The sequence below is a fragment of the Ptychodera flava genome, chromosome 11, assembly GCF_041260155.1.
Source record: "Ptychodera flava strain L36383 chromosome 11, AS_Pfla_20210202, whole genome shotgun sequence".
Lineage (NCBI taxonomy): Eukaryota > Metazoa > Hemichordata > Enteropneusta > Ptychoderidae > Ptychodera > Ptychodera flava.
The window spans coordinates 6,205,322-6,232,462 of record NC_091938.1 but is presented as its reverse complement, the minus strand read 5'-3'; the positions used below and the strand labels follow the sequence as shown (position 1 = coordinate 6,232,462).

Genomic DNA, 27,141 nt, shown 5'->3' with positions numbered 1-27,141 from the left:
TCTATCGTTATTGTATCTGAATTTCAATGTGTGTTTAGTACATGTATGTCTAAGTTTTAAAAAAATGTTGAGAAAACACCATAATTGAGGAGATTTGAGCAAAGGTGCTCCCGGTGTTGCACGGATAGTCGATCGAAGGCCCAAGGCCTCAGATGGTGAGACAGAAGGCCGAAACTCGGTAGTGGTCTAAAGAAGGAATTTGTGACACTACAAGTCGGCTAGAAGTCTACAACCAACAATATAACTCATCTGCCCTCAAAACGTAACATCGAACCCCCCTCAAAGAAAGGGAAAATGCAGCCGATATTGCTTCGTCCAAAAATATCAAATCATAATACATGGGAGTCTATCGGGCAAACTATTTATATTTTCCCCCAAAAAAGCCATAAAATCTCTACATTTATATGCGTGTGATAATTCATATAAATGTACTTTGCTGGAAGTAGCAGGTAAAAAGTGCATGTGTGTACCAAAAAAATTGAATATATTAATATAGCCTAAACTTGCACCCGGAAGGCGCGCTGAAAATGAAAAAATGGCAGGAAATGAAAGTGTCAAAAGGTATTTAAAAAGAAATTTGATATTCAATGAATTTTAAAGTCCCCCTTTTGCAATGTCATTTTTTTTTCAGATACCCCCTGGCATGTTGTCAAGTCCCCCCCCCCTCGAAATCCCCCTCAAGAGGTGTTTGTGAATGCAGCCTAACTGCATTTGACTGCTACATGACAAATCTAGGCAAAATTCCCACAGTCAGGCAAATTTCCGCATTCACGTTGCCAGTCCGCCACTGTGAAGTGTACTTTCACGCCCATAATCCTTAGTACTTAAAAGATCATTAGGTAATGGCCATCAGTAAAGAAGCAAAAAATCTTACTCCTCCTCCGATGGCCCAGGAAATAATGGCGGATGTACACGTCGTCAGGTTTTCTGGCATGTTTGGCGAGTAACACTCGTGTCCGAAACCATGGTAACCGTCCTCTACATCATAGCGACACTGGTAGATGATGATATGATGGACCAATGCCTCGTGACCCTCCTGTATCACTGGCTCGTACTGAAGAGAGAGAGAGAGAGAGAGAGAGAGAGAGAGAGAGAGAGAGAGAGAGAGATAATGATATTGCTTCTCAGAAATCAGTTCGAGGTCGCTTGTAATTTGCATGAACAAGAACAACTCTTAGAGCGTCGCGAGGGCAGACGATAAAACAATTACGACTATCCAATGACCGTAGCTCCGCCATGGATAATTGTTGATGCAACACGATCTAAAGCATTTGTGAAGAATATGAACTGGCAAACAGGTCGGGGGGTATTTATTCACAACTCGCTCATTCTGACAATTATGACATTAATTACACCATAAATGTCAATACTTTTTACCTCCGAATTCATTTATTTCGACAAAACTCGGAATGCAACTAGTGATACATCCAGCGTTACATAAAGTCATAGGATTAGAACGAGAGAGAAGCTTTTTTATATATGGTACCCTCACATTAAGTAGTACGCTACCTTAATCATGTGGTGCTTCCTATCAAGTGTTGGCATTTTGAAAGCTTGGCACCAGTAAGTAGTGTCCTGGTCGCCAGGGACGCTGATCTGTAAAAGAAGAAAACTGCAAAAATTATATATTTGATATTATAACACGCCACATGCTCATTCTGTGTCGCGATTCGCCAGAATACGTCACGTGACGAGAAAGTAGATACGTCTAGTCCCCATCAAATCGACAAAAGTGACGTCAGAGGGTATTTTTTGGAAAGCTATTTCCCTAGGGAAATAGTTGTGACCAAATTTGGAAAAGTGCCCGGTCACGTGACCGTAGTGTCGTCTGCAGCTTTGCAACAATGGTGGGTGACTACACTGTAAAGTTAAGTGTTAAAGGATAGAACACCGATTAAACGCCTTTTTGTAACACTTTTTGAACGCGTCCAGACGTTCAGAAATTTAACACTACGTGTTCAACCAACGTTCAATTTTGAACACACGTGTGCAGATTTTGAACGCTACGTGTTCATCAGATATTATATTGAACACCATGGTGTTCCATATCTGAACACACGTTGCACATGAAATGTGTTCAAAAAATTGAACGCATTTACGCGTTCAAAGGGCTGTAACACTTTTTGAACGCATGGACGCCGTTCAACGATAAGTGTGTTAAAGGCTAGAACACATGATGCGCGCTTGTTGAACACCTTTAATTTTGGGCGTTCAGGGGGTGTTCAAGCCTTGAATAACATTACAGACCTCTGATATTCAATAAAATTATTTTATTCTAAAAATACACAAAGCATTTCTAGAGTAAAATACAATTACTGTAAAATGGGCAAATAAACATTGGCCAATTTGTATGTAAAGTTTGTCAGAGGAAAATACCAACGGTGTTAACACCCTCCTATCAAAAACATAAGCATTAAAAATCACCATAAAAATGTAGATCGTTTTAAAAAATATGAACAAAGTAATAACACAACAGGTTTTTCTTAAATATTGGGGATTACGTTTTAAGGTTCATACTTGTTTAAAATGTACAAAATATCAACTGAAAAAGCTCAAAATTTGGCTTACTTACTGTGTTGAAAACATGTGTATGTATGGAATGCATACTTCATTGTTTTACGATGGTTTCTTAAAGACATTTCCTCTTGATATATATTAGTCCAGTCAATCTACGAGATTTTGGCACCTAACCCACCACAAATTGCAACAGAATTTTTTTCTTCAGAATGCATTTTAGTGAGGTACCCAGAACAACATATTAAAAGTTTACTCGAATCCACCTTGGGGAAATATGTCTAATTTGCATAAATCAAATATGGCTGCCAGCCATCCGACAAAATAGCATAATTGGCCATATATCACATATTAAACAAGCTATTTCAGTGATTTCAAAGTCTGACACTAGTTATTTGGCTCAGGGAATCATTTTGGAGGTATAATGTTTCATATAGGCACTTCATTAATTTGCATAATTCCAATATGGCGGCCAACATTCCTACAAGAGACATTTTCGGTCATATACCACATATTAAACAAGCTCTTTCAGTAATTTTAAAGTTAAAAGTATACTTCTTAGGCATGGACAAATGATTTTCGAGATGCAATGATTTGCATAGGTAATTTGTTAATTTGCATAAATCCAATATGGTGGCCAACATACCTACAAAAGACATTTTCTGTCATATACCACGTATTAACCCTTTGGGCGCTAAGGTCTATATTTGTCAGCTTTATAAATGAACCACAGTCATTTTTTCTGCCTTCTGCCAAAATTTTGATAAAAAAATGTAGCTGATGAAAAATGATATCAATTTGGTCAAAATTATGAAAAAACCTACAGAAAAGTTCGCAGAAATTGGTAAAATATTGCATAAAAATTTTTGTGTAAAGAATTACAGCAGTCAAAGGGTTAAGCAAGCCATTTCTGTGATATCAAAGTTAAAAGTATATTTCTTTGGCATGGACAAACAATTTTCGAGATGCAATGATTTGCATACTTAGGTATTTTGTTAATTTGCATAAATCCAATAGGGTTACCAACATACATACAAAAGACATTTTCTGTCATATACCACGTATTAACCCTTTTGGCGCCAAAGTCTATTATTGTCAACTATATAAAATGTATCACAGTCAATTTTTCTGCTTTTTGCCAAAATTTTGAAAAAAAAATGTGGCTCCTGAAAAATGATATCCATTTGGTCAAAAATTATGAAAAAACGTACAGAAAAGTTCACAGAAATTGGTAAAATATTGCATTAAAATTTTTGTGTAAAAATAACAGCAGTCAAAGGGTTAAACAAGCTATTTCTGTGATTTCAATGTTAAAAGTATATTTCTTTGGCATGGACAAATGATTAATGATTTGCCTTGGCACTTCGTTAATTTGCATAAATCCAATAGGGCGGCCAATATACCTACAAAAGACATTTTCTGTCATATATCATGTATTGAACAATCTATTTCAGCCATTTTGAAGTTTAAATATATTTCTTGAGCATGGAGAAACACCTTTTGCGGTTCAATGTTTTTAAAAGACATTTTGATAAGTTTCAGAAATTAAATATGGCAGCCAAATTAATGACCAAATAGCTTCTTATATAAATAAGGTTCTGTAGAGATTTTAGCAACCGGAATATCAAGAAAAAACTGTTAAGAGGGCACTGCACCCAATGCAGCGTATTTTGCTCAAAATAATTTTTTTGCAAATATTCATCCAATTTGATTAATTTGTTAACCCAAGATCAAAATTGGTTAGGCTCAATTTTAGCTTGGCAAGCAGTCGTAAGTTCATGATATAGAAGGGGTAATTTATGCAAATTTATGCAAATCACCGATTTTCTGCTTCCCTTTTATCCGAATTTCAAGATTTGCAAAGAATTTAACTCTTGTCTGGCTGGGTCAAATTTTCTGAAATTTTCACATTGTTTTTTAAATGCTATATAACAAAACAACTATTTTGTTTTGCAATAAAATTCTGATGCAAAAATGTCAGACTCTTAAAAACTTGATCAACATATAAACTCACAAAAAATTGAAAATTGCACGCTTAGGAAAGGCTTAAAATTAATTCAAACAACTCATCAGCCCAACAGAATCCAACTGTTACACGATACAAGCATGTACATCTGGAAAAATGACACTTGGAAAAATGACTCAAGATGTACTTGTTTGTATTGTGTAATAGTTGGATTCTGTTTTTGGATTAATTTTAAGCCTTTGCTAAAGCATGCAGTTTTCAGATTTTTTTGAGTCTATGTGTCCATAAAGTTTTTATGAATCTGACATTGTTTGCAATAGTGCTAAGTTTCAATTTGTGTGTATTATGGCATTTTTTATTTTGGTCAAATCATTTTTTCTGTTTTTTAGCTTTGTTGTGTTTATTGTATTTTTGCTGTTATGTGTGATGACTTCTTGCCTGTCATCTAGGGGATCTTATAAAGATGCACCCATCCATAAGAAGGGGGTTCAGTCTAAATTAAAAACTAAAGATTTTGAACACGTCTTTTTTTAACAGTAAACATTACAGATTACATGTTTTGACACTGTACAGTGTTAAACACCAATACAAATTACGAAAATGCCGTACACAGATGAATCCAATGTTATATTCAGAAAGAGAATATATTATTCAGAAGACTAACAATCATTAACAGTCGTCATATATAGAAAAATTAAAATTTTAAAAATACCGCAATTATACGGTGTCGCTCAAATTTGATCAGAATTGGTACATACCAAAGATCAACAATAAGTGATGTTTCTATCTGTTCAGTGCAGGAAAATTCTACGTTGATGTTATGACAATGATTTCTGCACAACCAGAAAAACAACAAGAAATATTTAAACCAGAAAAACAAGAATGACAAAAGTAAATAACTTTAGGTACTGGAGGTCAACTTTAGCAACATGCATAGCAGAGAATGTTTCAACCATGGATGTACAAAAATAGACATCCATGGTTTGAGCAGGTCTGTTAATATGTCACAGTTCATAAACAATCACAGGAATGAATAATAAGCTGTTTCAGTTACTGCCACCACTCTCGCACATAATAGGTACCCTGCATACAAATAGGTTAAAGGTCAAAAACCTCTTACTCAGATGTGTGCGCTGTTTCAGTTATTGCCACCACTCCTGCACATTTGCAGGATTTTCCCTTTTTCTGACCTCATTTGCATATTTTTGACACTTAAACAACGTAACATCTCGACCCCTGCATCTACCTGTACACCAAAGACTGAGATGGTAGCTTTTGCGGTATGGGAGCCTTTGCGTGTGACGGACATACATCCGCATATACATACATACAGACAGACATACAGACATGCAGACGCCATAGACTCACCATATAAGCTCTTTTTGGTATTCATATCAATACCATATATGAGCTAAAAATGAATGTCGAAGGACTTAACAATTTCTTCTTGATAGTTTCCTAGTGCTAAACACTATACCAAACCCTTATTTATAATAGAAGCTATTAAGCCATGGGGCATTAATATAGCAGTCATATTTAATTTATGCAAATTATCAAAGGTTCTTTGTAAAAATTGAACCACTAAAAGTGTTTCTTCATACCCCAAAAAATATTAAAAGTTTAAGATCACTGAAATAGCTTGTTTAATGGGTGGTATATGACCGACAATGTCTTTGTAGGAATGTTGGCCACCATCTTGGACTTATGTAAATTAACAAATTACCTATGCAAATCATAGCATCTCGAAAATCATTTGTCCATACCAAAGAAATATACTTTTAACTTGAAAATCACTGAAATAGCTTGTTTAATACGTGGTATATGACCGAAAATGTCTTTTGTAGGAATGTTGGCCGCCATATTGGAATTATGCAAATTAATGAAGTGCCTATATGAAACATTATACCTCCAAAATGATTCCTTTAGCCTACTAACTAGTGTCAGACTTTGAAATCACTGAAATAGCTTGTTTAATATGTGATATATAGCCAATTATGTTATTTTGTCAGATGGTTGGCCGCCATATTTGATTTATGCAAATTAGACATATTTCCCCAAGGTGGATTCGAGTAAACTTTTAATATGTTGTTCTGGGTACCTCACTAAAATGCATTCTGAAGAAAAAAATTCTGTTGCAATTTGTGGTGGGTCTAACCCTATTTTGACTGGACTATATAGACAATTGTAAATTTTGAAGAAAAAGAAAGTTAGCCAAGGCTTCTCTAGTGCACATGATACATAGTTGTCCACATTGAAGTAAACACAACATGTAAAGTTGTCAAAGTGTCACAGTAAGGCACAACATGCAGAAAGTGGGGAAAATCGGTCCTTGTTAGGGTAAAACCTATTTCGTTGTCCAACAAAGTCCTTCATGAACAAAAAGCTTTGTTTGTTTGTAATATCTTTAAATAAACAATGACATAAATCGGTGACATTTCAAAAATCTACTTCTCAGAAATTAAAAACATATTCGTTAAGACCTTTCAGATTCTGGTGTACCTTGCTATTAATTGTTTATACAATGTGTTTACCTAAAGTGATAAAAATCACCCTTAAAATAAAAAAATGTAGATTGCATCATAATGTGAATATATCACATTCTGGTAATCCCTCATATCTTAAAATGTCTGAAATGTCTTTAATGTCTTAAAAATACAAAGTTTCAAATTTCTGCTTTATTTGAACAATCTGAAAAAGGCTATCAGTAGAGATCTATGTCCTAAATATCAAAGCTGTTCAATTCGCAGTTTTGAAAAAGATTTTTAAAGAACTTTTGACCAAAAATGACGAAAATTGCCATGAAATATAAAAAATTGAATATTTCATCAGAAGTAGCACAAATTTGACTAGGGTCATTCTTAGGGACATGTTTACCAAATATTGAAGACGTCAGTAAAAGAGAAGAAGATTTTTGCCAAAAATAGCAAAATTAGCCTCAAAAATATAAATTCGCATAGTTCATCATAATTTGAACATATGTGATTAGGGTAATCCCTGGGGACCTGTAATCCAAATATTAAAGGATTTGTACATGCTATTTTAAAGAAAAACCTTGGGATGTACAAATTTGAGGACAATGCTACACATCCACCTATTTAGCTGACGGCAAAGCTAAAAACCAGTTGCTAAGAACAAGAGACGTGTTAAGGTACAATACAAAATTCTCTAAGGTTTGGTAGCATGCTATGATCAACTAAATTTTATAAGGGCATAAACTTCCAAAGACTTGAAGTCTCCTTTAACAGATGCAAGGGGGGAATGGAAAATTGAAGCAGAAAGTGACAGAAAATTCAGAGTGAAAATTTCAGAAAATTCAGTAATTAAGAGTGGACATTTTTACTCTGAATTTTCCGTCGCTTTCAGCTTTAATTTTTCATTCCATCCTTGCATCTGATAAAGGAGACTACACGTCTGTGAAAGCTTATTCTCCGGCAACATGTAGTTGATCATACCATGCTACTAAAGCTTAGATTAATTCAGAAAAAAAATACAGAAACTTATCAAAATTCAGTTACTGACCCTTGGAAGTTTAAATCTACATTAGAGATGAACTGAGGTTCTCAAGCTTGTTTCCAGACAGCTACCTGTACACTCATCTTCTTCATTATCTGTACCACGTGCCCCAGCTTCTGTAACAACTCTTCGATTTTCAGTTAAATCCAACTTTTTACATACTGAAAATAATGCAACAATAGGTAATATGGCGAGATGAGACTTTAAATGAAAGACAAGAGACTGATTAGGTTAAGGAAAAGGGGAGACTTTCATATACAGTGCCTCCTTTCAATACTGTTACAAAATATTGGTTTCTTCTTGTCATCAATTGATTAAAATAAAAAAGCCAAACTCTCATATGCTGAAACAATACATTGTATACTCTACGATGTTTAACTGATTTTTAACATGCGATTGTCTCTACTAAAAGACATGTGTTAGCTGTGATTACGCAGCGGTACTATGCAAGGCGTATCGATCGCGCTCAGGTCAAGGGTTATCGCTTAAGTTGGTGTCACGATGACCCTTGACCCGAGTGAGATCGATCGATAGGCCATGGCCAAAAGTACCATCGCGTATCACAGCTTGTTGTTGGTATACCAGCCACTGAAAGAAAAAAGGTTTCTTCACGTAGTTAAGCTATTTCAAAGTACAATACGATTAATTTCGAAGGATATTAATACAGATGCTTCAAAATCTAATACCTTTTACTATTTTGGAGAGAACACTTACCCTTTCTGGTCTTGCTTCCGCACGATCACGACTTCAGGGTGCGCTTAGAAGAGAAATGTCGCAACTTCCGTTTTGATGCATCATGGGATGGGAAAAAGCACCAAACTTGAACACCGAGTGTTTAGAAATAGAACTCCTCTTGCATGCCGATGTTAAAATCAAAACGTTCGTGGTGGTTTTCTGATTTTATTTTCAAATTTACAAAATTTCAACACATAATAAGCGTGTACAATTATTTTGTATACTTTCTTTTTTAGAAAAAACATGCTTTCAGCATTGTAGACCGGAAATATTTTTCACTTAGTGGGAAATTCGTCACACCAAAATCCGTGTACGTTTGCCGGACAGCGAGGCAGTAGTAAATTGAATATAGCCATTGTAAAGTAAAAAACACAAAAGACTGTTAATTGTTTCACAGTATTGTAAAATTTCTGTGATGCTGAGTTTTTGAACACTTGAAGGAGATGGCTGTTAACACATAGTGTTCAGGTTTAGAACATCATTGTTAATAATATGAACAGTAGTGTTAACAATATGAACACTAGCCGTTCAAATTTGAACACCGACACGTACATTTTGAACGCGTAAAGACGCGTCTAGCGTCCGCTATTTTTACAGTGTAGAACGTGATGTGCGTCCGGGATAGGTGAAGACACATTCTCTAAAACAGATTTTCCAACATTTTCCAACATTCCACAGCGTAGGAACTTGAATAGCTCATCGACGGAAAAGATTAAGGTGCAACTAAGGATGTCGCTAGGTATGCTTTGAATATTTTTTGAAAGAAAGTGGTACCACGTACAACTGAAAGCGCCAGCCTGTTGAAACATCCGACAGTAAACTTGTCACAATGGATTGTTGCGGTGCAAAATATCAAAACACATTAAAAACTATATAACAATACAACATGAGCATGTGGTTTGTTATAAAACACCTATAGCCTGGTCTTTATTCGGGCTATAGCGCTCGTCTATTACCCCTCGTGGCCGTGTGTTACCAGAAACACATCGCTATACCCCTCGGCCTACGGCCTCGGGGAATAGCGATGTGTTTCTGGTAACACACGGCCCCTCGGGGTAATAGACGGTCGCTATAGCCCTCATGACCAGGCAATAGGTGTTTACTATATATTTCATATTATATATTTAATACTATATACTTAATAATATAGTGTGTATGTGTATCTGTGTCTGTCTGTGTCTGTGGGCATATTCCACATATCCTCCTGCGTTGCTCACTCTTTCATACCAAACAAGAATACTCAATGATCCGTGCTGCTCGAAACTTTGCGATATCTCACTTTGTATACGTGTTTTCTTGGACAAGGACCATAATAATTTTGGTACAACTAAGAGAAAACCACACTGCCCTGCATGACACGACCCTTTCAACATGATTGGCGACGGAGTCATTGAATATACATGCCTCAAGCGATTCCCCGATGATTGCCAAATCGAGGATAATAGACTATTGTCAGTTCATTTCATATACTCCAAAGCGGACAGTGTCATCTTCAAGTAAGACTCTGTCACGTAAGTGGTCAATTGCACACACTGTCTTATTTCACAAAATGATATCAAACAGAGTTTCTTCCATTCATACTGTACTTTTTACTGATTGGAGAAATAGTTTAAATCAATATACCGAGCATTTCTGGGTCATCTATGCTTAGATTATACGGGTAGACGAGTCGGTTCTGATGACCATCTGAATTCTGCAAACATCTGCACCTATACTTGATGATTTGGATTCGCCAACTTTCTCTTGTTCAACAGTTGTGAAATTATCTGCCTCTTTAGTTGAAGCAAAGGTAGGCGGGAATCTAATCAGGGGGAGTCTGATTAAGTCCCAATACATGGCTTCATTGCAGTTATACATATATACTATGACAAAAATGTAAATGTGAGACAATATCTCTGCAAACAACTGGCAAAACAGCTTTTTAACGTAAAAGTATCTTCCTGCACTTCAGTGTGTTATGAAAAGATGCGGTACACAATACTCCTACTCTTGTTGGAAGTTTGTGGGTTCCCGTATTTCAACTGAAAATGATGTACTACACTTGATGTGACGGTATGCTTACATTTGGATTCAGAAACTCGTAAGTGAGCAGGTCGTCTCCTGTTGGCATTGCTGGAATCACTTTGTCGACGGCCAGAAGATGTATACTGCGAGAGCCACGTTGCTGGCTACCGTGATAGGATAGGCCCGTCTCTGACTCGGGGTCATCGGCGTGGTAGGAATAGATCAGACGCATTGTTCCAGACTAGATGAATGGAAGCAGAGAGACAGAACACGGAAATCAATGACAAATGGTAATGATTAAGAATAATGTACCCCTTTCAGGCCAATAATGGACGAAGACAAGTTTTGCACGACATAGTGTACTTGGCAAAGCCGAGTACATTATGGAGTGTACAGTTTGCTGGAGTCCATTGTGGACTGGGAGGGGTACATATTTTATAATTCTGACAATGCCAGGGAATATGTGGATGTAGAAAACATCAGGGACCACAGTGTTGGATAATCGGATACATTATCAGTAATTGGGATTACGTCAGAAATTTCACTGGTGTCAGTGGTTAATCAAATGTCACTTTGAGCGCACAAACCATTCTTGTCTTATTTTTTCACTTTAAACCCCTATCACTATTTCAGTAAATCAATAATTAAAAAATTATATAAGATTTATTTATACAACTTCACCTTATATTTCCTAAAGCAACACTTTTAAGGAGTGACATATTACTTGAAACATAAATACTTATATAGCCTTGTCGCTACTAATGTCACTTTGAGCCCATAAACCATTCTTATCTTATTTTTTTAAACTTTAAAACCCTTATCACCATTAACTACTTGTATCGACATGGCTATAATATAAGTATTGATATTTCAAGTAATATGTCACTCTTTAAAAAAGTGTTGCTTTAGGAAATATAAGATGTAGTGTTATAAATAAATCGCATATAATTTTGACGGATTGCTGATCACAAAGGATTAGTCTAGCGCGTGCAAGTATCATGATAATTACCTTCAGCCGTACGTCCTTATAGGCGTTATATTTTTCATCTCCTTACAAAGGAAAACGTACTGCTTCTCACAGCTATAGTTTTGTTCATCGTCGGGGAAACAGTAGATCGAGATTGTTTAAGGAGATATCGTCACGACTAGTGTTCGTTTTTAAAAAGTTTTAAATTTCCTTATTCTCTATTCGAATACACTTACTGATTTGGCTTAGATATATCGTGTGACATGAAATATATTTTCCACGTTCACCATGAAACTCTTTGCCTAGAAAACTTCTGAAATATTTTGATGAGGCAATTTTATTACTGAATTACAGGAAGCTAGTCATGAGTATTACACAGATCAAGTAGAGAAAGTCTGTCACATGTGCTTGCTATGGTATACTCACTGTGATTTCGATATCATCCGAGTCACAAGTCTGCAGATTTCTTGAGAATGTCAGCACTGTGTGTGTGTCTGTTTCCATTCCTCCAATGAGCTCGATGTCTTGGCTCGCATCAATGTAGGGTTCCCGGTTTCCAGTGGCGAAACGATCCTGTACAGAAAGCACAATGATATAACATGTGAGCATTTCGAGAAGAGTTAAGGCAGTGTGCGCCTCGAAAGTGAAAGACTTAAACTTTTACTCAAACTTTCCTCAATGAAACCTTCAACTACTCTCTTACCAAATCAACAATAAAAATCGGCGGTCAACATGCAAAGTTTAGAAATTACCCAACATTTGGCGATATTTGAAATTCAAGATGGCCGCCATTCCTGTATTAACTCTATGGGGAGAAATTAAAAGTAATTCTTTCTCCGACAGCTTTAAAATGAGCCCCACAAGTGGTAGATCAGAAAAGAATTGTAGAAATGCGAGAGTCCGACTATCTGTCCCTTAGGCGCGTTCTACCTTAACAATGTCGACGTGATTATTGCACATCCATTCCGAAATGTCAATTTCTTTATCGTCGGTGTTGACTCTGAAATGTACATATGTACTGTACACATTCTCAACCTCGAGTCAGTACAATCAATGATCAGTATGTTGCTTATTTCTACTTTGATTGACACAGCATTTACTTTATTTTACGTCAGTGATACTGTAGGGGAGTACAATACATACCTTATTTACTACATTAGGAAGTGTTAAAAATATATTTTACAGAAGAAAAAACACAACATTCCATCAAATTAGTTTCTAAACGTACTTTTATTTTTGAAATAAAGCCTGTGACGTAAAATATTTTATCTGAGTCTATGGCCATTGTTTGTATTAAACCTAGTATTTCCTTCTTACTGAATGAAATATGCTTCATATGTGATGTATAAATATAGCAGGTCTGTAACGTATGAAGAAGATAATGAATATTAATGAGTAAGATTGTGAATTCTAATGAGCGACCATTACTCCCTGGAGACTGTGGTGAACTCTGAGGATTGTCTCTTTCACTTGCCCTATTTCCCAACCGAGGATGTTACTGTAAACTGTCCTGAATTGCTGGCGCGCCGGACGGATTGATTCTGGTCAAATTTTCAATGTTTAGACACCAGGTCCTATATGGCCGCACCTTTGCATGTGAATTGAAACTATGTTAAGTGAATTTTCAACTGAATTAATTGCAACTGTAACTGAGTTTAAGGCAAAACTTTGGCGTTTTTTTTCCTAAAGCAACGCATTGAACTTCAAATACTAAAACCATCAGAATCCGGAATATATGTGGTTGTGGCCATGTAAATGGGCAACTGAGGTCACATGTGTTTAAGTTCTTTGATAAATGGCCGTGGCAGTCCCACTTCCATATTTGATGCAATGACAATGTTAATCTAGTGACTAGTGTTGCTAATAGTGTTTGACATACACCGGCCAGGTAGGGATATGCAGAGACGCAGCCTATGGCTAAAAGCAATTATGACCGTAACATGACGATTTTTAACATATATCAGTGAATGACACAAGGATCAAAAACCTAATTGCCTAGTCATAAAAAGCTCTCTGCTCATCCGGTTGGTGGCATTATGGGAATATGACTAAAACGGACACCCACATAATAATTTGAAAAATCGCAAGTATTAACATACGAGCCAACAGGCGAACAAACGAGCTATCCGACGAGCGATTTTTAAGAACAAAAGCAGCATGAATTAGTCTGACAAAAAATCATATCAAACCTTTCATGTCTAACTTTCCGGAAACATATCAAGAATCAAGATTATATTAGATGGTTTAAGTCTGAAGAGATCAATATAATTTCATAGAAAAAAATAAACAAAGCTCCAATGAGATTGTTTCATTTGTAACAGGGACGAAGGGTTAAATAAACAACTATTTATAAACCACATTTTCGACAAAGAAGCCAAAATTTGACGAGTGGTGACGTAAAACTACGGGTAACAACCAAGTTCAGGGATTAGCGTCTTTGCGGAGCTTAAACAGGCAAGGTGATGTGCGTGTTGTTTTGACGCCATATCGACCTATTATCCTAATTGTTTCCATTGCCGTCTGCTTTACTGTTAACGTTAGTTTGGTCCCCTGCCCCATTTCTGCCGCTGGCTGCGCTGCTAACGAAAATAGGGTCAGGTTTGGGAAGCCGTTTCACAGGTGCAGCCAACGAAAGATGCACTTTTAAAAAGTTCCTCACTATGATAAGATATATTGTGCATGACAAGTTTTGTGAACAGACTAATTTTAAGTCAAGAGGGTAAAAAATTAGCTGTTCATAATTTGCCCTCCCACAGAAAATTTTTCGACCTACGCTCCCCAACTAAAACTTCATTTTTACCTACTCCCTACTTATATTTGCCTGTTTCCCCTCCCCATTGCTAATTTTTGAAGTTCCCCTGCCCTGTGGCACAAAAATTTTTGCAAATTTCTCCTGCCCTGGAAACAATTCCCCTCAAAAAGTTTTTCACCAAGCCCTCTCCCCAGGACAATCAACCGGTATCTGCCCTGCCCTACAAAAAAACTAAAATTTGCTCCCCTGCCACCTAAAAACATGTCCCCTGCCCGAGCAAAATTAAAATTTCCCCTGCCCTTAAAATTGCTCCTGGAATAGCTTTTCGATGAATAGCTCCGTTGGCTGCACCTGGTTTTAGTCAGAATTTTGACTGCAAATGAGCACAGTCATCTGACAAAATCATGTGATCAGCACATCTGATTATATAATGCAATGTAATGAGAGATGGGGCCAGACTCGATTAGCTGTAAGCTATTACTTCTGGCTTCCAATATTGCCAGTGTTACGGTAATTGGATTTATTGCATGTTTTGTAAACAATTTAAATTGGCAATAAAGTAAAGTAAAGTATAAAAGTGACAAGCTTGGAAATTAGACTACGTAACATCGAACGTTGAAGTGATGGCTTCACTTTTATGTCTCCGATGGAGGTAAAATTGCTCCATGGGCAAACGAAATCTAAATTTGAAAGTAGCTCCAAGTTGGTAATAAGTTCAATGCAATCACTGCACTTGTACTATTGACCAATGACAGCCATGCTTACAATAGCCAATACCTCATCCTATTTTCTTTAGCAGCGCAACCAGCGGTAGAAATGGGTCGGGGGACCAGACTACTTTACTGCTGCTACCGTTTCCGTGATTACGCCCTCACGCGGTTACATTCGTATCGTGATTACGCAGTATTAATACCATCATTATCTTACCATTATCGTCGTCTTCGTGACATATATTATATTATGGAAATAACCGACGACGCGCTGACCATTAATGTTTCTTTATGGGCAAGGGCGAGAGGAAAGCCAAAATTTAAGCCGAGCCCGTTAACTTGGCTTTCCTCTCGCCCGCGCCCATAAATAAACGTTAATGGTCAGTGTGGAGTCTGTTCTTTCAATTATATTATCAACGAACCTCAAAAAACCGTCAAAATTTACAAAAATTTCCCGTGCGAACGACAACGGGGCCCCAGAACCTGTCAGTGAGTAGTGCGCGCGCTGCAAAAATTTTGCAAATCCGGAGATTTTTTGAAAAACAGCGTCTAAACTTGGCCCACAAATGCTCCATTTTATTAATTTGTGGTTGATTATGATCTTTTTACAAATCATAATTTTCGTATTAGCCGTAAAGTTACTGTGTTTTACGATATTATTCAAAGTCACGGACATGAAAACAAACCATTACTGTGTATTTGTGGGCAGTCACGTGTTTCAGTTCGACCAATTAAAACGCAATGGACAGGACATGGTAAAAAATTATTAATGTTAACGTCGTTGTATAAGCATTATTAATATTGAGAAAATTTCTATGACTACTTTGGCGCTAATGCGACATCACGTGAGGTAATCCCAAGGTGTAAGTAACCGACTTTCCTGTGTGTAAATCGTGGCTGAAGATCTGTCACGGCCACTGAAATTTTAAAGAAGAAAATTTTAACATCTCGTGAGTGCCTAAATGCTAAAGTGTAGTTCATATTATGCTTATAAACGTCAAGCCATAGGATCGGCTTTATATTTCCAGATTTACAATTACGCGACTCTTTTCGCACGTGACTTAAGACCCGAATGGCTAGCAGGCACGAACTCGAATGCGTGCTCACAGGCTGGGATAAAGTTCGAAAAAGCAATTGGCTATTTTACGATGTCCTTCGACGCGCCTTTTTGTAATTGCAGTATTTATATGAGCGAAAGTGAATCTAATTGAAATGTGACATGGTTAAAGCTATTATGGCATCATTAGGTACAGGCTTAATTGAAGCATCGTGTCAACGAGACGAGGCCTTATGAAAGAGAGGAGGTCGCGTAAAAATGGTATACAAGGTACGTTGGCATCGAAAAAAATTAAAACGTGTTTCTCATAATGTACATCGTAACATTTAATAATAATAATAATAATTTATTGCCATATGCATTAAAATACAATGGAAATTGATTTTTCACGTGCGCATCAGTGAAAGAATTAAAAATATCATAAACTGGAATAAAAATACTAAAAATGAACACACGTTAAAATACAAAGACTAAAAATACGAAATGTGAAACAAATATATTTCATTTGATTTAAAATTCGAACTGCTGATGGATAAATACTCTTGCGAAAGCGTTCAGATTTTGTTCTGATGCAACGATAGCGTCGCTCAGAAGGTAAAATTCAAAATATTTATGGGCTGGATGATATTCATCATTAATGATAGATGTGGTTTTCCGAATGGTCCTGGATCGATAAATTGATGGCAATGAAGGTAGATCTGAACCATTGATCTTCTTTGCAGTGCTGACGACTTTTACTAGAGAATAAAACTCTGCAATAGTGATATTTCCAAACCAGACTGTTATAGCATATGTTGAAATACTCTCAATATTTGAATATTGCAGCTATGTTGACACGATGTGTCAAGTACAGTGCGTGAAATACATGACATGTAAGCAAGAAAATCTCAAAGATCATAGACAGTACACTACAGGGTCTTCACCCTCTACTGTCTATGCGCAGACGCAGCTCCGACGACCCCATACTGTGAGACAGAATGCGTCATTGGGACTTTTTAAAGATAAAATGCACCAGGGGCATTATTTTGGTATACCACAAATGGGTGCTCATTTTGAAGCTGATGCAGTGACCGCGAATCGGCATAGTTTTGTGAAAAGAGACAATTTTGCCAAGAGAGTTAACACGGGGATGCCGGCCATTTTGAATATAAAGAGTAAGTAATTATTGGGCAATTTGTTTCTCTAGTACTAGATTTTGCTTGGTAACCGCCATTTTTATTCCTGGTGTTCAAAATGAACGATTTAATGGAAATAATCAGCAAAAGTGTAAGTCTTTCAATTTCGAGACAGTAACCCTAATTCTGAAGGATGGTGTAGAGATCTATAGCCGACGGTTTGATTGGATGTGACAAGGGGGACATTGTGGGAAAACTTTGTAGGAGAGCAGATTTTTGAAATGGTGGCAGGGTCATCGGGAACTTGTCCTGAGGGTAATAGGAAGAAAGAAACTCGTGCACGAAAGAGGTAAATTTCAAACAGTTGGGCTCGGGCAGTTGGGAACAGCTGTCGCTTTACACTGACACCGGTGAAACTCTAGATACTCCATGAGCTTAAAGGCATGGATCAGGCGTCAGATTGGCTTGCCAGAAAATTTAGTTACTAGATTACAATTTCAATGGAAAACAAAAGGCTATGACACCTTCATAATCCTTTAGAACAAACTAGAACAAACTCGATCCCTGAGATCGAGTCCCTGCCTTTAAAATGAGCCCCTACAAGTGGTAGACTAAAAATGCTGGATATACGACAATACACACACATATACAGAATTTGTACCTGTGTCAAATAGTTACTAAGTAATACACAAATGACACGATTGGATCTTCATATTTTTCAAATTTCTCAAAAATGTTAGGTGCCATATAGCTGAGTGTTGCAATATTACAAATTACTCATTAAAAAGTGTATAACTTAAAAAGAAAAGCAGATAAGCTTAGATTTGTAGATTAAACAGACATTACTTCACCATCCAATTGTCCCAAATTAGTTCCAATCGCATTGAATACATACAAATAAAGAGCACGAGTACAGTGTACACTTGGTCTGCAAAATAATTTCGTTCTACTGTAGTACATATATATATATATATATATATATATATATATATAAGTTACGTATATCATCGTATCGATATGTTCTATATACAAAGACATACGTTACACACATATACATCTATATACGTAATTATATTTTTATCATGTTACCATGCGCAATTCTAATGGGACGATAGCTCACCCCATCGATGCTAAATTACTGTTTTAGCAATGCTAAGAACGGGCCCCTAAACCAGTATAAAGGTTAATGCGGAGACCAATAAAGTTAATGTTATTTTCCTTGCAGGGAAATTTGGGGGTAAATTGATAAAATAAATATAGTGTTTTGCAAACACATGTGCAGGCTTTCTCATCCTCGTTACAAAAATGCCTCACTGTGCTTTTGGCACTTTGCCATACTTGCACTCACATTTATTGTCTGCTCACTGTGTGTCTGAGATGTCAACGTAAGTCCAAACTGATAAAATTGCTCAGTCTCGGACACTGAATTTCCGACATTCGGCGATCTTGCAAGCGCCCCTTTTCTGCATTTGAGTCTTAGAGTGACCAGAATACCCTAATTAGACGACACACACACAACTTGATATAATATAATAGCAATAACCCCCGCCGCAGTCGTATACACTCGATTTTGGTACAGTTCGCTCCATATAGCACTCGCCTATCAAAAACTTTTTTCATTCTTCAAAGGCTTTCTTTCTCTACAAAGCATACTGCAGCAACAGCAGCTGAAAAGAGGAGTGCATTTTGTCCGTTATTCACCAAACCATACTCCACTGCGGGTGTTAAATACTCCACTGTCACGTATATACGTTACCGAAAAATTTAAAATGCTAAAACTGTTCTTTAGAAACGTGTGCCACACCTCACTGCTACCATTCATCGCAAACGAGCTTTTAATAATAACCAAACATTTCATAAAAATGACACCTGAAGCTCTCTGAAACGGCCACAATTATCCTGCCAAGTTGTTTAAAACTAATGAACCACAACATGTCCCATATGGTGCATATTAACAAAATGTCGAACATTTGAAGGCCTCTGAAAATACAAACTATGTGAAAAACATGGTTTTTACGAACTACATCCGCAAGCAGATCAAACTAAGTGGTTTAAAACTCGTATGTTTTTGGCTCGGTACGCTTTTTACTGACTTGGCTGATTAAGAAGTGGTACTGTCTAGCAGGATTGAGTTTAAGTCGAAATAAATGCGCATGCCAGTGTTGCAAGACGCTTGAAATGCTGCATTTAATGTATATTATAGTCGATAATTAGAGCTACCCGAACGTCATTAAATATTCTTTTGTAAATTTTGCTTCCCGTAGGCAATTGAAATATTTTGAACTCGTGTCGTATTCACTTACACTTCGTCGGCATTACCATAAAAAGGAGTGGTCGCCTTAGGTTGTGGACATTCGTTTTCTAGTCGACATTCTTTTTGTCCTTTTTCACATTCTTTTCATACTTAGGGACGGACCATTAGATCTTGGGAGGGGGTGGTCAAAAACAGAAAAAAAAAATTTCAGAGCAGAAAGTTAGGAAAAAAATCTTCCAACTAGTTTGCAAAATAAAAAAAATAAATAAGAAGACAAATGCGAAAAAAAATGCAAAAGTCTGTAAAATCTTGAATTTTTTTTAAATTTTACCGACAGGAAGCAACTTTCTGTATTTTTAGTACATCCTCCAGGCACATTTTTAATTTTAATTTATACATTTAGAGTGACTGTATCCCTTATACTGGAAGTTGTGATTATCTTATCTTTTCAGGACTTTTGTATTCTGATCACTTGAAAATTATAAAATTATAGAGCCTGTTTTCAACTTGTTTCCTGCGTACAAACCAAGCAGGTACACTGGGTAAAACATTGAAACTATGGTATAGTTGTCAAGACAGAAAGTTGTATTTGCCTTTTAAGATCAAGGTAAACAGATGCAGGCCACATCAGGTTCATTCTTTTCACAGCATTTTATTGCAATTATGAATGCAAGAATGGGTGAACAAGTAGAAACACGTCAATAATGATAAAACAGCATATCAAGTCATTATGTATTATTTTGCTTTTAAAAGGCATTTTCAATTCTTTTTTCTCAAAAAACAGCCTCAAAAAACAACAGCAACACATTTTTTAACATTCAACAATACACTACGTAGAATGCCATCTATCCAACAAATCCCAACACAAAAACACACAAAAGGGTTGAACTTTGAAAGTTTCTCGATAGCAAATACTGAATAAATCTGCATGAATAATCGTTTGTGTGTAGCAAATGCTGAATGACAATTATCTGAAGAATTTTTCCACCACAAAAAAGAGCATGATTTAAACAAATCTTAAGGGACTTATGTAGCAAATTTCAAAGAAATTGGACAAGCCTTTTCAGAGAATACAGATTTTTTGACCATGAATGGCATAAATTTGCCCTAAAAAGACAAATATTGAAATTTCACCACATCTATACATATCCAATCAATTTGGACATGCTGCTACCAGAGAAATAGATGTTTTGATCAAAAAAGGGCAACAATTGCTCTAAATCATGAGATATGCATGATGTTTGGTGGGGTGAATGTAGGCATTTCACCACGCAGTAGAAAGGGAAGCCAGGAAACCAAAATAGTCAATTTTCAAAACTATAGGAAGCTACTGAGGAGCAAGAAGACCATGTTTGAGAGGAAGATGTGTAATATGAAAAAAATGCTCCCCAAGTGCCACCACCAAATAACACCATTTTAATCTCTATTTTTCAAAAGTTCCAACAGCAGGAGGGGGACACCTCCCTCCTGACCTGACCCTCCAGACCTCCCCCCGCAAAAATACTCCCCAAGTACCACCAAATAACACCATTTTAATCTATTTTCAAAAGCTCCAAAAGCGGGAGGGGGGACACCCCCTCCTGACCTCCCCTCCCCCATGACCGCTTGCGCGGCCGCTTGTGGTGTTTCGCACCACATCTTTGCCCTCTTTATCTTCAGACAGCGACGAACTAAAAAAAATTTATAAATCTGAAAATTTACTCTGAAAAAAAATTGCACAGCTAATCTCAATTGGAAAAAAAAATTTTAGAAATTTACAAGAGTACAAAAAACATTTTCACAATTTCATTGTGACCACCCCGCCAAAGGTCTAATGGTCCATCCCTTACAACAGTTTGCCTCTCTCTCTCTCTCTCTCTCTCTCTCTCTCTCTCTCTCTCTCTCTCTCTCTCTCTCTCTCTCTCTCTCTCTCTCTCTCTCTCTCTCTGACACTTGAATCATTTTGACACTTATGACGCTATTTCTCGAGCGGTGGTTCGTTGTAAGGGCCACCTGACAAAATATTTCAGGCCTGGCAGGCGCGAAAATGATGCTCACACTGAACGCTTGATTTGTATTGTTTTGTGTTCCTTGCGGTTCATGATCTGTATAAGTTGTGCATACAGCCAATCGGAAAAGATTCCTGGTTTGGAAAAGCGGCCCCTGCGTACTGTCCGTGAGCAAATTTTGTTCTCAGCGGCAAATACGCATTTGATATTACAGTGCATCGCCCCGTGTCTCAACAGTCTTATTAATTAAGCTGTGGTGTACACCTGCATTCAGACTGGACTCACGGAAGAGGTTTTACCAATAAGTGTTCGAGAGACTGAAGTCGGTCAGCTGTTAAAAATGCTCCCCAGCGAACATAGTATGATCAGTCGGGTGGCACCATAGACTCTCTCGTTTTTCTCGAGGGTCTATGGTGGCACACAGAGAGTTTTATTGGCTTTATGACTCTAGGGGTATCTCAGTGGTTGAACATAATATTACCGCCAAAGTAAAAGCAAACGTATCTAATGAAGCCGTATCACGTTGTAACATCGCCAATCTAAATGAATGACGTCATGTCACGTAACACAGATAATGGACTGTCACGTACAGAAATGCGTGCACAGTGAGGTCGTCCTTTGTTCAAATTCGGTTGTTTTCATTCAATGATCGCCCTAGGAAATCAACACGATTCATCATAACGTCACAGCAACATTTCTTCACGATGTTTCCAAAGTTGCTGCTTTTTTCCGACACATTTCGGCCTCCTACTGATAAGCTTACTCATGTTTTAGAAACTTTCGCTCGAGTTTGCAAACAAAGGTTCTGTAAATGTCAACGTACAAATTCATACCGCGCGATCGATGTTGTCGGCGGCTATTACGAACTTACGGACTTACCGTTATCTGTGCCTCCCCGTCTTTGACCCAACCGATGACGATGTCGGCATTCGTCATGCCCCCGTTGGGCGAGATGCCGAAACCAACGTATCCGAGCGTTTCTACGTGCACCTCAAAGATTATCGAGTCGTTGGCCAGCTTCCAGTACAAGTGATACTTGCCCCCGTCGTCCAACAGAGCGTCGTGGGTGTACGTGTCGGTAGGTGTTGGTGGAGAACCCAAACAGACAGAAACTACGGCGGCCATGCAGAGCAAACTACAGCAAAGTTTGACGCGGACTGACATTTTGTCACCCTTGTTAACAACCGGAATACGGGAGCTGTGCTGGATTGCCCCGGCCACCCACAGTACAATGCCAAGAGAATGCACTGTACGTCGGACCATTATGTCGCTTACGTAACAAGGACAATACTCGCATTTTTTAACTTTACAAATAAGCTTACACATAAATGATATCAGAAAAGGTCAATATCGACAAGTAAAAGATAGAGTGTATCGTTGAGATTGAAATTTTTTCAGTGTTATGCAGATTGCTGTCCACTCACATATTTGTTTTACAATTACGCATTTTTACAACTAAATGGTCAACTGAAGTTCCTTTATGGCAGTGTGTGTAGAAATTTACGCTAACCGTTAACACACCAGTACTTGAAACATATCTTTGGACTGAGAGTCCATATACCTTAGCTTATGAAGAGATACAAAGACGGATAGATGGCTAGATCTAAAGGTGGACAGATGTCTTCGCAAGAAATTAAAGCGCTCGAAGCTAAAGCAAAGCATTTAATACATAACTTACTTTCAGTAACAAGTAATGTTACCAGTAACTTTAGTCGATATTTTATTTCACTCTCTTCCTGAAATAATTTGTCTGTTGTCGCAATGATTAACCTATTTTTCAACATGGCCAATAAACAACCGGGTCACAAAGCCTCGGCTGCTGACCTCGGCATTGCTTGTCTTAAAACCATCGCCGTTATCAAATTGACGAAAAGTAAAGTCCGGGTGTTAAGAACAGATATCACAATCGCTTTGAACCTTGCACACCTTAGTTTGGTCAAAACACATTGCTACTGGAAAGTTCAAATGTGTAATTTGCAGCGTCATCACACTGGGTACAACAGGGAAACCTTTGACCCCAAAATCGATTTGATATTTTTAACACCAAAGCATCTTATTATGACATGACTCGGAAATATTGATGCGTCTTTGTTATTTAAGTCACGTGCTACAGTGACGTAAGCCCTATGCAAACAAACACTGCAGTATTTATGTGGGATAGATTCGCACTGCGTCTTGACCTAAATGCCACGTTTACTCCCTCGAAACCGTGTACATGTGTGATACTTGGAGGTTATTACCCAATATCGCCTGTTGCTCTGTCACATCGGCATTAGTGTCATTTGTGCTGCGTCGGACACGAGGCAAAAATCGAATTCCTGACGCAGCACAAATGACAGAAATGCTGATACAATGCAAGGACAGGCGATATTGGGTATTGTATCATACCAGACTGATGGCGCAAATACAGTTTTCTAGATGGTGGAGAAGGGAAAAGAACCATGATATCAAGGATATTTATTTCCCAATAATGAACAGGAAAAAATAGAAAAATACAGACGAATTTGTAAATTGGGTGGGGAGTGGAAAATAGCATCGTATTAATCGAGTTTAGGCTACTACCATTCACAATCGCTGAATTTATGTGTGCTCAAATTTGTTTGTAAGAGCGCGTACCATTCGTTTTTGGGTAAGATGTATTGGCTTGAGGCAAAGAAAGATAAGGAGATTGTTTCTCGTCCTAAACATACTGCAAAAATGGGATTTTTTTTTCTTCTCAATTCTTTTTATTCTTCAACCAATAACCTCAACAGAGCACAGGATTTTTTTCGAAATTGCATTAAACATACAGAAACGTACAAACACATCAATAAACGATGATCCGATGGAGATCTCTAAGACTACTATTCCCTATAGCCCACATTTGTGACAAACAACAAATGGCAAAAACATTGCGGTGTCTTGAGAAATGCATAGTTCCGTTGTCCATGCTAATTGCCATGTTAAAAATAGTAGTTATCAACGGCAACACAATGAATGTAAGAACGTTTGACTGCCAGTATACACAGTAGACCTCCCCCTCCACTCCCTCCTCAATCAAATCCGCTTCCGGTCGACATCACGATCATGATGTTTTTCTCCTGAGGCACAAACTTTCTCTGTATGTGTAAACCCATGCAGAGGGGTGTCGTAGCTTCGCTTCACAGCTGCACGTATATGCCATAAAGTTTGTTTACGCTATATATGTCTTCTTATATTTAACATACATAATCTTTCCTGACTTTATGATCTTTACGGAGTAATTATGGATCAAATGGCTATAACTAGCTGTGATTTTTAATGGATATTTTCATTATATTTTGTTCAGTATGTCAATTTCGAGTTCTTGGGGTACTCCCGAAGTATGTTAAACACTGTTTATCTTGCCAACACAGCGTCCATACGTATAGAATGCAATGTTACTGTTTACACTGGATACTAGAACGGACCACAATTCACTCGTCAACAATTACGATAATGCAGTTTACGCATGTACAGGTTGAGTGGACAAACTGATTACTGAGTATCTCAACATGCTTTGGGGATAGAACAAGAAACTTAACTTAACATTAGAAACAAAAAGTGTAAATAAATCATCAAAATAATAATTTAATATTGATTTTTAACTAATAAATGTACTTTAATACTACTATTATATTAGTATGCTCTGTTAAAAGGGCTTTGTTGAATTGTGTGCTGTCTTACTAGAACTTCATATGTATGCTTTCAAACTATTGGCCTTGAAAAATATATAGGTCTAAGTATATCACCTCACGTAGAACTCGCCGTGTGCCATGCCCCACTTACGTCGTTCTGTAGGCAGACAGTCTGCTCTTACTCCAACGATTCATTATATATTAACAAATTTTTTCGAATACGGATATTGAAAATAGCCTGAGAGAGCAAGTCCGTCTTTTTGTCCGACGATGGGTAATTAAAATTAAACGTCAATGATACGTTTAATTTTCTATCGCTGAAGTCATACAAATCGCCATGTAATCTCCTAGAGTCATTTCAATAATGGAAGAAAGCAAGCATTACTACAAAAAACAATTTCTCATGTTCTACTAATTTTTATTGTCGTAACCCCTCTACATAGGGCCTACTGTTCATACAGGGTTGCTATGAGCTGGTGTACCCCAGAGGTACATAAGTCGTTTTAATCAATCGCTAACGTCGCATATTGCTTATAGGTACAACTGATTTTAACAGTAAGGCATTTGCTGCAGTAATTGAAAGCTCGGTTTAAATCCACAAAAGTGTCCAATCGTTACATATATGGACAAGAAAGCACCGATGATTTTTAACTCTTGCATACGCGAATTTACAGCGCACCAGTATTGAGTAGACACCACAGCAAGGTATTGTAGTCATATTCTGATTGCCTTGACCGGACAGACGATGCTAATGTTGCAACGACACTTTGCAACCATAAATATTTTAGCTTGTTAAACACACTTGTACAAAGTTCTTTGACAGACAACATATTCTCTGAGACGAGAATCAAATATTGCTTATCGTGTTTTCTTTAGCGCGTTATTTGGTGTAGACGCGCACACTATTTTGTCTCTATTCCCTACTATCAGAATTATCATGTAATTTTCCTTTTAAAGGTTTTACTCGATCGAAGTCCATACTTTAAGATCAAATTGTAGTCGTCTGCCTTCTTTTAAGCGGGTTGATATTTTACTGGATCATCTGCAAAATTAAAACAAAAATGGTTTATGCTTTTTTATCTTCGCAACGCTTGTTAGAAAAGGCATAAAAATTCGCTCGAACAAGCAAAGAATTATTTTTTCCTCTCTTTAAATGTATCTACATCAAGACAAAATTTTTTCCAGTCTACGAAGAAACTGTACAACGTTGAGATCCGCCTTCCCCAAGATACGGGAGAGAGACACCCACGCGTATAGTGACGTCATCGATTGCGTTTGTCGTATGACGTGATGATGCCAAAGAAGTTACGAAGGGCCATAGTCTTTATAGGTTATTAACCGTTAATCTCAGATTTCGACTCAGAGAGTGCATTTTACGAATAAACAGATTGAGAGACGACGAAACAACTAAAAATGCAATATTCTTGAACTTTCGATTTTCCTCTTCTGAAAATATGCGAAATAAGTCATTATGATTTTAGGCAATGTACTGCAGATTCCCGTAATTTCAATTTTATATTTGACTACGTTTTGTTTTTCTTATTTTACTCAATAGACTTAAGAGGTGTGATTTCACCATATGCACCATACCCCAGCTGTGGGGATGTGAGAACAACAGAATGTTACTCTCTAACAACCCTTCGATGGTCACACTTTCGTAGTGCCTTCCTACCCTCAACGCTTCGATCTCAGAGGGTTGTACGATTTGGCCCGCTGGCGTCGCCTTGTTTCACAACGCATAGGCTTTGGAGCTCGGACCTTGCTTCTTGACCCATCAATGCATATAAGAGGCTGCGTAGAAAACCAGGATGATAAGAAAGTCATATTTTTATATGTAAGATAGTATGCGCTTTGAAAATGAAATACACTTTTGCGCCAACATTTCTCAAGCAAACTTTTCAAAAAATCTATTTCAACATCAAGAATAAACT

At 37.3% G+C, this 27,141-nt stretch overlaps 1 protein-coding gene across 1 annotated transcript in view; it reads right to left on the bottom strand.

The window, feature by feature from the left end:
• Positions 1-22,871, bottom strand: part of LOC139143382 (DBH-like monooxygenase protein 1 homolog) — a 34,942-nt gene extending 12,071 nt beyond the window's left edge. Inside the window, exons 1-5 of the mRNA XM_070713657.1 lie at positions 22,455-22,871; positions 12,126-12,272; positions 10,791-10,973; positions 1,510-1,596; positions 875-1,054 (exon numbers count right to left, since the gene is read on the bottom strand). Of these exons, the coding sequence (XP_070569758.1) occupies positions 875-1,054; positions 1,510-1,596; positions 10,791-10,973; positions 12,126-12,272; positions 22,455-22,838 (981 nt within the window). The 5' untranslated portion in view covers positions 22,839-22,871. The remainder of the gene's footprint in view (positions 1-874; positions 1,055-1,509; positions 1,597-10,790; positions 10,974-12,125; positions 12,273-22,454) is intronic.
• Between the last annotated feature and the right edge of the window lie 4,270 nt (positions 22,872-27,141).